General features: G+C 32.2%; 1 protein-coding gene across 1 annotated transcript; it reads right to left on the bottom strand.

Annotated features, from left to right (window-relative positions):
• Positions 1-9,100: 9,100 nt before the first annotated feature.
• LOC132286088 (growth-regulating factor 1-like) lies at positions 9,101-11,570 on the bottom strand. The gene is made up of 4 exons (XM_059788353.1): positions 10,687-11,570; positions 10,028-10,502; positions 9,505-9,914; positions 9,101-9,363 (listed from the first exon to the last, which is right to left on the bottom strand). Exons 1-4 carry the CDS (start codon positions 10,883-10,885, stop codon positions 9,356-9,358), a joined length of 1,092 nt encoding a protein of 363 aa, XP_059644336.1. The 5' UTR covers positions 10,886-11,570; the 3' UTR covers positions 9,101-9,355.
• Positions 11,571-12,620: the final 1,050 nt, after the last annotated feature.

Raw genomic sequence — 12,620 nt, forward strand, 5'->3', positions numbered from 1 at the left:
GAAAAAAAAATAAAAAATAAAAAGAATATAAAACTAGTAAAGAAAATGAAAACATAAATAAAAATCTTTAGGGCCAGCGCTACTAAAAATTCAGATCACCAAGTGTGACAACATGGTTTTGAGTCTAAGAGCCGCTACTTTGTGTAGATAATGTGAAAGTTTACCCAATAACACTAGGTAATGGCGCTTTTTCTTTTATTTTTTTCCATTTTTTTTTTAAAAAAAAAAAAATATATTTAAGGTGTGGGTATCTTATCTTAGAATGACGGGTTAGGGGAGTCAATCAGCACCTAAAGGGGCAAAAGTCACTTACTCGAGTTTCTGTGTCATTAAAAGTGTGATACCTTTACATTGTGGCACAAGATTCTGTTTTTTCTTGTAAATATACATTATTCTATGCCATCCACATTGAACCAGTTTAAATTACATGTTTGCTATGTTATTGTTACTTTCTCCTAAGCTGATAGATGGGAATAGCTCAATTAACTTATCTTGGGCACTTCTAACTCTTTCCAATCAGTTCCGGTCATATAAACAAGACAATTGAATTTTTGCCATTCTGTAGTTTCGGCTTTGCAGTTATTGATTTTGGTTGATTGCTTTGAAATTATGCAGAAGCTTGAAGAGATATTTTTATTGGACTGTATACGAGTTTTTGTATCGTATTTTTGACATCCGAGTTTCAAATTATAAGGAGGGTTAAATTCACAAAACCCCCCTATAATATCATTTTTTGTCAATTTACCCTCTATACTATTAAACCACCTCCTGTACTACCAAATAGTTAAGGACAAATAGTAGTAATGGGTCTGTTAGTTGACAATTAAAATTACCAAAATGGCCTTCCTTTATTTAAATAAATTTAACATAGACAAAAATGGTACCTGTAAAATGATGCATGTGCCCATGAGGAATACGATTCCAATTATTTCCAGGACTCAATCTGGTTTTGAGCAAGGCCATTTTGCTTCATTGGCCTTTCTGGCTTACCCGTTTGACTTCTTTAGCATTGATTAAGAACAATTAGTGATTATTAGTTATATTTATAAAATTTAGCTTTATTTTTTATTGTGTTAAATTGGCTTTGGATTGGATTTTCTTTATTTCTCTGTTTGGTAGCTAAGAAATGGCAGCAATTTTTTTTAGATTTTTATTTATTTTCATTGTTTGAGATAAGAAGAAGTCTTCAGTCAACTGAGCGTTATACAACACTATGGTTCAGTGAGTCAGTTCAAGTGAGTTTTTCGTTTCTTTTTTTAAGAATCGAAAGAATGTGAGATGCGAAATTCAAATATTTAGATTCTTTAATTTTCATGAGTTTTCTGATCAACTTGACAGAAAATTGAACTGGTTCTTAATGTCTTCCTATAATTGCAAAAGTTTACTCTGCATGTCTCAGCTTTGGTTTTCATTTGCTGAAGCTTTATGCACTCTGTTAGTTTCAATGGGAAATAGTTCCGAAATAAATAATCATTTTATTTTGCTCTTTCTGTTTTAATAGAATTTTGTTATAGGGGTGACTTTTCAGGGGAAGAAAATACTTTCTTAAAGGCTCCATGTTTTTAGTGTTCATATTTTGGTGAAACACAGAGGTTTTTCATAATGTCCTTTGGGTTTCAATTAGATTTCGTTTTTTCTTTTATCATTCATGAAATTCATTTTTCTTTGCAAGAAAGCTTTTATGTAGAAGTGATTCTCTGTTGAAACAAATAGAGCCTCATGTCCAATTATCTCAATCAAATGTTAACCATCGAGCCCTGGGATGATATAATACAGGGGGTAAATGAGAACTAACCGGAAGGGGGTGGTTTGATCACTTTTATAATACAGGGGGTAAATTGACAAAATTGATAATATAGGGGGGTTCTATGACTTTAACTGATGGAGAACAAGGCATGGGAGCTAGAACCAATTGACGCAGGGCAAGTAGTGTTTAGATACAAAAAGAAGGGGATGAGAATGAGAAGATGAGATGAGACTAAAAGGAGGAGGTGGGAAGATAAACGAAGGACATGGTGAAGGAGATAGGCCAGAGAGAGAACAAAAAGAAAACGAGGGAGAAGGTGACAAAGGGAGAGTTTGCAAACTCTCAAAATTATTCAATAATCCCAAACTGACTTGGTTTATTACATCGTAGCCTTTATATAGGCAAAACATAAACAAACCCTAAAACAATAAAGTACTAAAATATCCCTAAAATGAAAACATTACTAAAAATAACCATAATTTACTCAAATCCCTAATTCTATCTTTCTTTTCCCCTTCTCCAATGGTAAGTGTGGGTCATATATGGTTCTCGCTCTTGTGTCGTGCCTTGTTCTCCATCATTAACCCTTGTAAGAAAAGGAATGAATAATAGGAAAATGAGAGGGGGGAAGCCTAACATCTCACCCGCACAAGTGGTGTTTCAGAAAAACAACATTTAGGTATGTCCATCTTTTGGTTATCTTATAAGGCTTTTGCTGTCTATATTTTTTTCAGACGGGGGTGTCTTGTTTGCAATATCCCTAGTTGCACAGAACCATAAATACTTCATTTTGTAAGAGTTGTGTATAAATAATCATATCCTGTGTCCTGTGTTTTTTGGAAGATATATATAAATATATATATTAGTGAAAATAGCATAGATTTTACACAATGCTAGTGATCCATGTTGAATTGACTCGAAATATCCACAATTATAGAACCTTGATATGAACTTTGTCATTCTCCATGAATTAACTTCCAGTGATGGAATTTCTACATCAAAGTGATAGACTTGTAACTTGAATGTAAGTTTGTCAGTAACTCTAATCAGTTCCACTGTATTCTCACTCCTTGGGTTTATTAGTTTGTGCATGTAGTTGCAAGACGTGATCACTATGAAGTTAATGTTGGGTAAATCAACTATGATTTTCTGCAAAAAAAAATCTTCCCAATTCAAAACAGCCATAGAAATGCCAGAGCTCTGTAGATGTATTCAGCCTAGCTCTGTGACTTAGTCACCAAAATTTCCTCTGATCTTTTTCATCTATTGATGACAAGTAGTCATGATATGCTTGATTAACCAGAGTGTTGCTCACATATATTACTGAAGTTTTCTGGATGATAGCCAGCTTTTCTAGAAGCAGCATATCAAGAAAACATAGTGTGCATCTTTCATTCCAGATGGGAGATAAAAACCTAGTCAACATAGATAGGGTCTATTAGTTTGTGCATGTAGGTGCAACTTAGCCAACTCCAAGTAATTGGGAAAAGGCTTAGCGGTGGTGGTTCTATGTGGGTGCAACTTCTCTACGTTTGATGTTGTAGGTGATGGACAAGAGAGTGACTTCTAAGTGAACTTAAAGCACTGTTGGGTGGTTGTATTATTGAGACATGATCACTATGAAGTTATTGTCGAATGGTTGTATTATTGAAGTGTTCTGCATGATAGCCAGCTTCTTTTTCTTCTAGAAGCAGCAAATCAAGAAAACATAGTTAGCATCTTTCATTCCGGATGAAGATACAGTAAGACGGACTCAAAGATAGGTTTAGGTTGGACAAATAGGAAATTATTCCTATTCTCATGTCTGGAACTGACCTATATTCTGGACTTGATAATACGTAAATTCATTTTGTTTTTTGTTGGGAAGTATGACAGTCAGATAACGTGAGTGTAGTCACAGCTCCCAGGCTGACTGATATGATAGCAATTTGGCTGCGTTCAATGTTCAGGGCCAGACCAGGCTCATTTCAAGCTTGCACTGGAGAATATATGAACTACATTTATGAATGACCTGAGTATCAAAGTTCATTATTCTGACACCAGGTGTTATAGTACATAAGTCCAATAGTTCATACATGGTGGTGCTTTACTTACCAGAAAAAGTTGGTGCCTTTGCCTTTCTCACCTCTTTTACAAGGTTCTATTACAGGAGTTATAATCAGATTGGTAAAGTTCTCCTATTACATCAACTGTTGTCTTTGCTGAATTCTATTTGCTAGGATTTTTAATTGTAAGCCAGATCTATTAGTTCTATGGGTAAAATATTCTAAGATTTTCATTACTTTAGCCTGTGTTAATCGATCTCTGGCTATTAATTGTGCTCGCAAATGAAGCTGCGTCTATGACAGACTTTTGAAAGGCAGCTGGTTTAGTTTCATCTGTTATGAGTGTTATCATTGTAAAATTTCATGAAGTTCATGCATTATGAAAGTTAACAAAATTTTGAATTTCTTTTATAAGAATTTTTGTGGTTAGCTGTGTATCAGTTAAAATATTATGCTACCAGAATCAACACACTCATCTAAGTTCATATTCTTGTGGTAATTTGAATGTTTAGTTTTAAATCGTGACTACTACTAGAACTCAAATTTGGTCATGTTTCTGATTTTAGAATTTCAATCATTAAATGTGGGAGTTAAAAAAAAAGAAAAAAAAAATGAAGATAGGAGGGATGGGGTCTCGGGGGTGGTGTTTAGTTTGATGGACCAGACGATCAATGTGATATTGAGATATGCTTTTTTCTTTTTTTGTAAAAAAAAAAAAAAAAACCTTTTCTTGTTTAGTTATCTGCCCTAGATTGATCTAACCCTAGACAATGTCATTGACATACTGATTAACGTTTTGTACCCTTGATATCTTTAAATTGGAATCTCACAGTGCTTGTACGATATGTTGAATAATTGAATCCTTATCTTTCTAAGTTGAAATCTTTGAATCCTTGCCTTTTGATAAATGTGACATTGTTGGAAATTTTAACGTTTTGTACCCTTGACATTGTTATTAAATGCATGAGAACAAATAACACTGGTTTACTGTGGGCTTGTTTGGCAACCACAATTATTTTGTGTTTTTACTTTGATTCGAAGCAGAAATAATGTTTTAGAGTGTGTTCAACACTATATAGAAGCTTGTTTGGTAACGTAAATTTGTTACAAGATTTTTAGAAGAAAAAGCATCAAATCATGTTTGGTAAAAAGCGTTACAAGTTTGAAAATTTGAATGTTTAGTTAGAAATATTATTCTAAAATTTATTTATTTATATTTAACAGTACTTCGCTACACTGCTGATGCAAACAAAAACATCATTTTGATGCTTCCGATTTTGGCCTCAATTTTGGAAGCGCTTCAGTATTCTATTTAAAAGCACATCAAATATTACTAACACATGCATCGTGCTTTTAGTTTGTTACAGTACACTAGCAAAAAAAAAAAAACACAAAATAAAAGTACTAAAGTCGCGTTTAGTAGCGAGAAACGTTTCTTGTTTTATGTTGTCAATCTCTAAAAAGGTAAAACGAAAATAAAAATCGCGTTCAATAAAATGTTTTTGTTTTTCTATAACAAAAAACGTTTTCAATTTTTGTGAAGAAAAAAGAAAACATCAAAATGATATTTCTTATGTTTTCGGCACTGTAGCGCAGAAACGTTTTCACTAATGTTACTGTATAAAGACTATTCATTTCAAATAAAATTCATATTATTTGTGTTATATACTAAGTTGCATATTAAATATTAATAAAAATAAATATTTTTAATATAGAATAAATTAAATATTATATATTATTTTCTATTTGATAAAAATATATTTTAATATATAATATATATTAAATAATAATGTAAATTATTTTTTGTGACAAAATTTTTTTTGATATAGAATATAATGTTATTAAATTATTAAGTAGTAGATATTTTATACTATTATATATCATATTTATATTATATTATATGTAAATATTACAATATTATAAAACAATATATATTTTATTACATATAAGATATATTATTTAATATTTTTTATTCATAATAAATTATCATATAATATATTATATATCACATAATAAATGTATACATCATGCATATACATGTATTTATATACATAATTGGTGGGAATATTTTTGTCTTGGTATATCTAATTTTATACTTATGATGTATTGGATATTTTGAAGATTTATAATTTTAAATTAGATTTTTTATATTTATGACTTTTTGATATTAATGGAAGCAAGTGTGGTGCCTGAGTGGTTGGGTTGCTCCCCATGTCTAAAAGTTCGTGTTCAAGTCATTTTCCTTTCCCTCTAATCAATAACTCCTAAAATTATTGCCATGAAAAAAATAAAAAATAAAATAAAAAATTTAAAGAATATTATGTAAATTTTGTAACAAATATGTTATATTACTAAACACCGTTATTGTTTTATATTTTTAAATTCGTGATAATAACAAGTGTTAATAAATATTTTTTTTATTTTTTATTTTCACTTAAGAAAATAAAATCATATTTATACTTTTTTAAAATTATAAAAACAAACAACGAAAACGTAAGCGTTATTAAACCTACGCTAACCAAACAAGCCCACACTTTACAAAACACTAGCGCAAAAAAGAAAAAAGAGGAAAGAACATTCATTCTTCTAGTGTGGCATAGTTGGCTGTATTAATTGTGTGCAGTGTCGGTTGAAAAGGGCAAGGACTAGTACAGCTTTTAATTTAGTAGGAGGCGAGGTTAACATTGAAATTTGAGGAGTGATAGTTGTCGGATGCTCTCTTTTGTCATTGGTTTCCGAGTAAAGCTAGTAACAGAGCTGAGATTAGGTGGGCATATCCAGTCTTGTTCATTCAAAATTTACTCATGAAATTTTCATACTACATTAATTACTAAATTAAACGTTGTACTAAATAATTCATTTTAACTTTTTACATGCACATATTTTAAAAAATATTTTAATTTAATAATTAAATACGAAAGAACTTTCATGAGTGGGGTCTCTTAATAATACTCGGTATTATTCTTTCAACCATCGCAATAACAAATGCTTAATACCCGTCATTTAGCTTGGTAAGAATGGAAAGGCTATTCTACCTTATAATTCCTTCTCTCTTGTTTCAAAATGGAATGGAAATTTCATTACATTTTCTTAGAACGCTCGTTTCATCGAAAAGCAAGAATACTCAATCCTCTTCTCGAGATTTTGAATGCCCATTCCAATCCCATTAATAATTAATAGAAAATAGTCAAAAGACAAAAAGAACCCTTGTCTTCCTCTTTCTCTCCCCTCCAACTAACCCAGATATCTGTATCTTCACACATATGAATGTATATATATATATATATATATATATATATATATATATATATATTATATCTATGACGTTAATAAACTACGGTTCTTTCTCTCTCTCCAGGTCTTTTACACGCGTTCTTTCTCTCTCTCCAATTTGTGCGCTCTTTCTTTGCGGTATACAACTCGACCCATATATATATATATATAGATATAGACATATATATTATATCTATGATGTTAATAAACTACGGTTTGTGCTTGATCAATTTGTTTTCCTTCCGGTATCCATATTGAGAATGAATATATGATAATCCCTGGCCCGTAGTAGTACAAACCTAAACTAAAGAGAAGTATATATTGTAACCTGCAGACTCGCTATCAAGCCTGAATGGTTTGTATTAAAAATTCACAAGAATTTGATTCTAGGAAAGTTTGAAACCAAATTTTCTATAAGTTAGACTGAATATTTCACCAGAAATAAATAATTTCTTTTTGAATAAAAGTTAATAATTAATTCAGTTTTTGACTAGTAATCTTGAACTAAAAACTTTTGTGTGGGCTGTTGATGTTGGGTTCTTTGGGTACATCCCTTGGGCAAACAAAAGATGATTATTATTATTTTTTTAATGCTGCAAACAAAAGTATCTTTTTGTAAAATAATTATATATATAAATTTTTAGATTTTACAAAAATTCATTCATTGGTATAAGCTAGTTATATTATTTTTTATTTTAAAATAATAAAATATAATTTTTTGTTAATATAATTAATATATTACAAGTAAGGGTATTTTGGAAAAATTAATATAAAAATTATTCCATTCTAACTCTTTATTTAGTCTGGCTAGACATGGGAATGAGAATGATCATTTCAGTCCTACGTCATTTTCTATTTGTACCAAACAGTGGAATGAAAACAGTCATTTCATTCCATTCTTACTTACATTTCATTCCTGTCTTGTTTCATTCTTGCGTATCAAAGTAGGCTTTAAAGTGTTTGATGCTGAAAAAAAAAAACTTATCATCCGGATGACTGGATCCCTTCAGTCCCAGATACACACACCTATATGTAGGCAAAAACAATAAAACAAACTAAAACTAAGCTTTACATGAGACAACAAAATGCTAGCAACTCTTAATTGGTATCCACCACAATCAAAGGTAGCCCAAGAATGTTTTCTCTGAAAGGATAATTATGAAATGATTGCAAACTTGTACTGAAATAATATACCAATTGGTCAAACGAAATTGTTAAATAAGATAGATAGATTGGCTTCAATCCTATGTTTTCACATGAGCAGATATCCGGAATTTGACTCCGGCCTGGCAGGACTTGAACTCCCTGACTTTTTAATATTTTCTTACAAATAGATATTTCGAGATATCACTACGTTACGGTTCTTAGTAATACTCAGGGTAATGAAACTTCATGAACTAGGGTCGCACCAAGTTTCATGATTGATTTCAGAAAGTGGATTTCCTTTTTCAAAGAAATTAATTCTAGCCATTCAATGTTATCATTGAAATTCAAGTGCATTTGATCAAGTGGTCAAGTGATTTTGTGGTCCCATAATCAATTAATCCTCCTTTAAACTCATATGATCCATATGGTAAAATTAAGTTAAATGGAGCCATTAAAAAGACTGATACATTAACAATTTTCTAATTTAAAGTAAAAAAGAGAAAAAGAGAAGGAAAAAGGTATGATAAAAATTAGAATGCATTCATTATGAACTCACACTCTCATTTCATGCAACAAACTTTCTTATGATAATAAATAAATAAAAGATACCCAGTCAACAGTTCATTTGATGTCCTCTTTGTTGCACACAAAAAAGGTATACCCTCCTTTTCTTAATGGTGACAAATGAGCTATAGGCTGGCCATAGCTAAAGCCATTAACTATTAATGTAATAATATGTTGGATACCCCCAAATGAATGCCTAGTGCTTACCCTAGATAAGCTCTCAATTTAAAAAAAAAAAAAACCTTATGAACATTAGAGAATAAATACCTTGAAGCATAACAAAGATAATTCTGGTCACACAAAGCAAAACTACATATAACACATATTTAAAGTACCTTGAAGCATAACAAAGATAATTCTGGTCACACAAAGCAAAACTACATATAACACATATTTAACATGTTTCTCAGAACAACAATAAGAAAAATCAGTAACTAAACTAGCAACATATTAAAATCCTCATGTGAGAGTTCACCTAACACTGTTAGATTCATGTGAGCTGAAATTAGGAAGATGAGCATTGAACCACCAATGAGTACTTATTTTGGATGCATAATCCATCAACCCCAATACTTAGAACTCAGCCATCTGCACACCAAAAAAAAAAAAAAAAATACTAATGTTGAATTAAAAACGTGAAGAATATAATAATCAAGAAATGGAACAAGAAGAAAAATCGAGAGAAAGGAAAACAGATTGATGTATAGAAAAAAGAAGTAGCTAAATTACCAATATGGTATCTGTTTTTGGATGCAAAGAGGTCTTGTGTTGACAGTGGCATGGAAGCTGAGAGGTTCTTAGCAAAGAATGAAGCATTGTTGTTTGATTGATTCTTCTGATCAATTTCAAGCCAAGAGTCTCTGCTATTATTCTTCGGCCATTCGCCGAAGAAGTGGTGGAATGGCTTCCTGCTTTCTACCTCCCTTTCTACTTTGATGATAGGCCTTGTTGATTTGAAATCACTACCCAAAATAAAGCAATTCTTCTCTTCTTCCTCCTCCTCTTGTTGTTGTTGTTGCCTCTCATGTTTTGAATTATCAGTAAGGCTTTGAAACAGTGACTGGGAATACCCAATAGAGGAATTCTTTGTTAGTTGTGCATATGAATCAGGCAAGCTTTGTAAAGTCCCTGTAGCATACCTGTCCCAATAAATAAATAAATAATAAAACGAAAAAGAAAAAAGTTTAGGCATTTAGTAAATGAATTGGTATTTCAATAAAAACATGAATTAGTGTATTGTATACTCAAAAACCTGCAATTTTCATCTAATTTAGAATAAGAGGCAGAGTCCAAAAAGAGGTGATGGGTAGTGTTGTTTAGAGGTCTAGAGGAGGAGGAGGAAGGAGGAGAGAGAAAGGGATGAAGAGGGGCATTATTGAAAGTACTCGTTGATGAAGAAAGTGTAGAAAGAGTGGTGGTGGTGGGGTTGATAATGATGGAGGAGTTTGGGGAGGAGTTAATAAAGTTGTTGATTGATGGGATTGGGATTGGGATTGGGATGGATGGTGAAGGAGGGTTAGGGTTAGGGTTAGGGTTAGTTGATGTAATAAGTAGTTCCACAGGCTTTCTTGAACGGTTCCTGCCTCTGTGCATATGTCTTTCACAGTATTTGGAGTCTGGATATGCTTCCTTTGAACACCTCCATTTCTTCCCATCTGTTCTTCTGCACCTCCAAGGCTCTGCATCTACTTTCCTGCCAAAACCCATCTGAAAACTTCCCCAACCCACTGCAAAATAACCAGACATTTACTTGCCTTTCAGACTGCAAATGTTTCACTATTTATACAATGTTATACATGTTTATATAAAAAAGAACAAAGAGCACTAGATAAGTGTGAGACTGTTATGAGTTAAAAATAAATAAATAAAAAGGCCTAATTTGGGATATGCGTATATATATTTGATGCTTACAGTTGGGTTGGTAAGAAAGGAGGGGTGAGGAGGACATTGAAGAGGATGAGTGGGTGCTGCAGCTTCTTTTGACAGTTAAGATGAGATCAGGTGGCACTGGAACTCCTGACACCATGTATTTGAAGATTAGAGCTTGGTGTTCAAGCTCTTCCCACTGAATTGCTGTGAATGGAAACCTGTTTCTTGCATTCATCATCATTAATTTTGAAAGAAAATTAAAACCAAAAAAAAAAAAAAGAGGCACACTTCAAAACAGACCAAGAAAAAGAAGAACTTCTTTTTAAAAGACTTGAGAGAGAGAGAGAGAGTTTGTTGTTTGTTTGACTGCTGATATTTTATGGTGCTCTTTTCTGCAGAATCTTCTGAATGCATAGGGTGAAAGAAATCTAATGGCTTTGATGGTAATATGTATACATACTTGCTGTTTCTGCCCACCAAACCCTCTCCTCTCCTCCCCTTTCCCACCTGAGTCTGCTCTTATTATGACTGCAACACTGCTCCCTCTGTTTCTGCTCTGCTTATGTTGTCTGTGCCACCTCCTCAATTATCCGTAAACAAATATCGGACAATATACATATATATTATATGTAATATTTAGGAATGGAATTTGGAAATCAACAGACAAAGATATAAAAATTAACACACAACTATGTTTATCATTAGGAGGGGGTCCTAACTCCCAAGAAAATATATGGACAATTAGCTAGCTAGGAATTTATACATTTTGTGTTTATAACTTGTACATCATGCAGGGAGAAAAATAATAGAAATTACAGAAATCATCACTAACATGGCGACGCAATGCAAACCTTTCATAATTTTTCTTTTTCGACCTCTTAATTACCGGGGAAAAAACACACACACACACGCACGCATTGATTAGAATTAAAATTGGTGAAAAAACTAGTTTATAGTTTTAAATAATATTTTAGTTTTTAAGGGCTGCTTGCACTCTGAACATGAAATAATTGGGGGGTGGAAATGAGTTTCATAAAGTTAAAAAAAAATGAGATTGTGACAGTGCAAGTTGAATATGTTGGTTGGCAATTAGAACCCCCATTGTCACTTTCTATTTACTTTCTGTAACAAAGTTGGCAGCAGATGTAAAGAGAAAGTGCACTGTTCATTGCAAGTACATGATGACTCCCCTTTGTTTTTCTCTGCCCCAAAACACATGCAACCCTCTTTTAACTCTTTTATTGTACCCTCAACCAGCCTACCTTTCATTCGTTTATCTCATCTCATCACACCCCTTACTCACTTTCATTTTTCCATGTTACTAACATGACAAACACACTTCTCTTTTCCACCATATTTCTCATTATCCATTTTCCTTGGGAAGCTCCTTTTCTTGGCAGTCTGTTTTTGTGTGTATGTGTGTGTGCATTTTTACAGTCCAGTTCTTGACCCTCCTCACATTCCATATTTTGACCGCGAATGTTACATCCCTATCAATGGTAACTTAAGTTACTATAATGTGTGAAAATAATTTGTTAAATGGTGTGAATTTTCACTTGTTTGAAATTTGTTATTATTCACTTTCAGGTGAATTTCACGTCATTATAGCAACGTGAGTTACCATTGATGTTGATCATGGCGAGAACTTTGATTGCCTACCAAACTTAGTGAGTTCCCTTTTTTTATTTATGCTGTGTTCGGTCAGTAAGAAGGAAGGAAAGGGTGTGGATAGAAAATAGGACGGAAAAAATGAATTGGATCCATCATTCTTTACAAATTTTCATCTGCCCCAAACATTGGCGGAAGAAAGGAGGGAAAACATGTAAACTATTTTAGAAGTTTTAAATTAAATATTATCCTAAATTATACAAGTTTTAAATTAAATATTATCTTAACATATAAAAGTTTTAAATTACAGTACTATCTCTATAGATTACAATATTATAAATATTATTGGATATAATGGTAAAAACAAT

The sequence above is a fragment of the Cornus florida genome, unplaced genomic scaffold, assembly GCF_030987335.1.
Source record: "Cornus florida cultivar Cherokee Brave unplaced genomic scaffold, ASM3098733v1 CherokeeBrave_3.0.0_Hap2_Chr11, whole genome shotgun sequence".
NCBI classification, from domain to species: Eukaryota; Viridiplantae; Streptophyta; class Magnoliopsida; order Cornales; family Cornaceae; genus Cornus; species Cornus florida.

Coding starts and splice junctions, on each gene's coding strand:
- LOC132286088 (XM_059788353.1), bottom strand. CDS start 10,885: ATGATGATGAATGCAAGAAACAGGTTTCCATTCACAGCAATTCAGTGG. Junction 10,503..10,686: donor CCTTTCTTACCAACCCAACT/GTAAGCATCAAA, acceptor GTTATTTTGCAG/TGGGTTGGGGAAGTTTTCAG. Junction 9,915..10,027: donor AAATTAGATGAAAATTGCAG/GTTTTTGAGTAT, acceptor TTATTGGGACAG/GTATGCTACAGGGACTTTAC.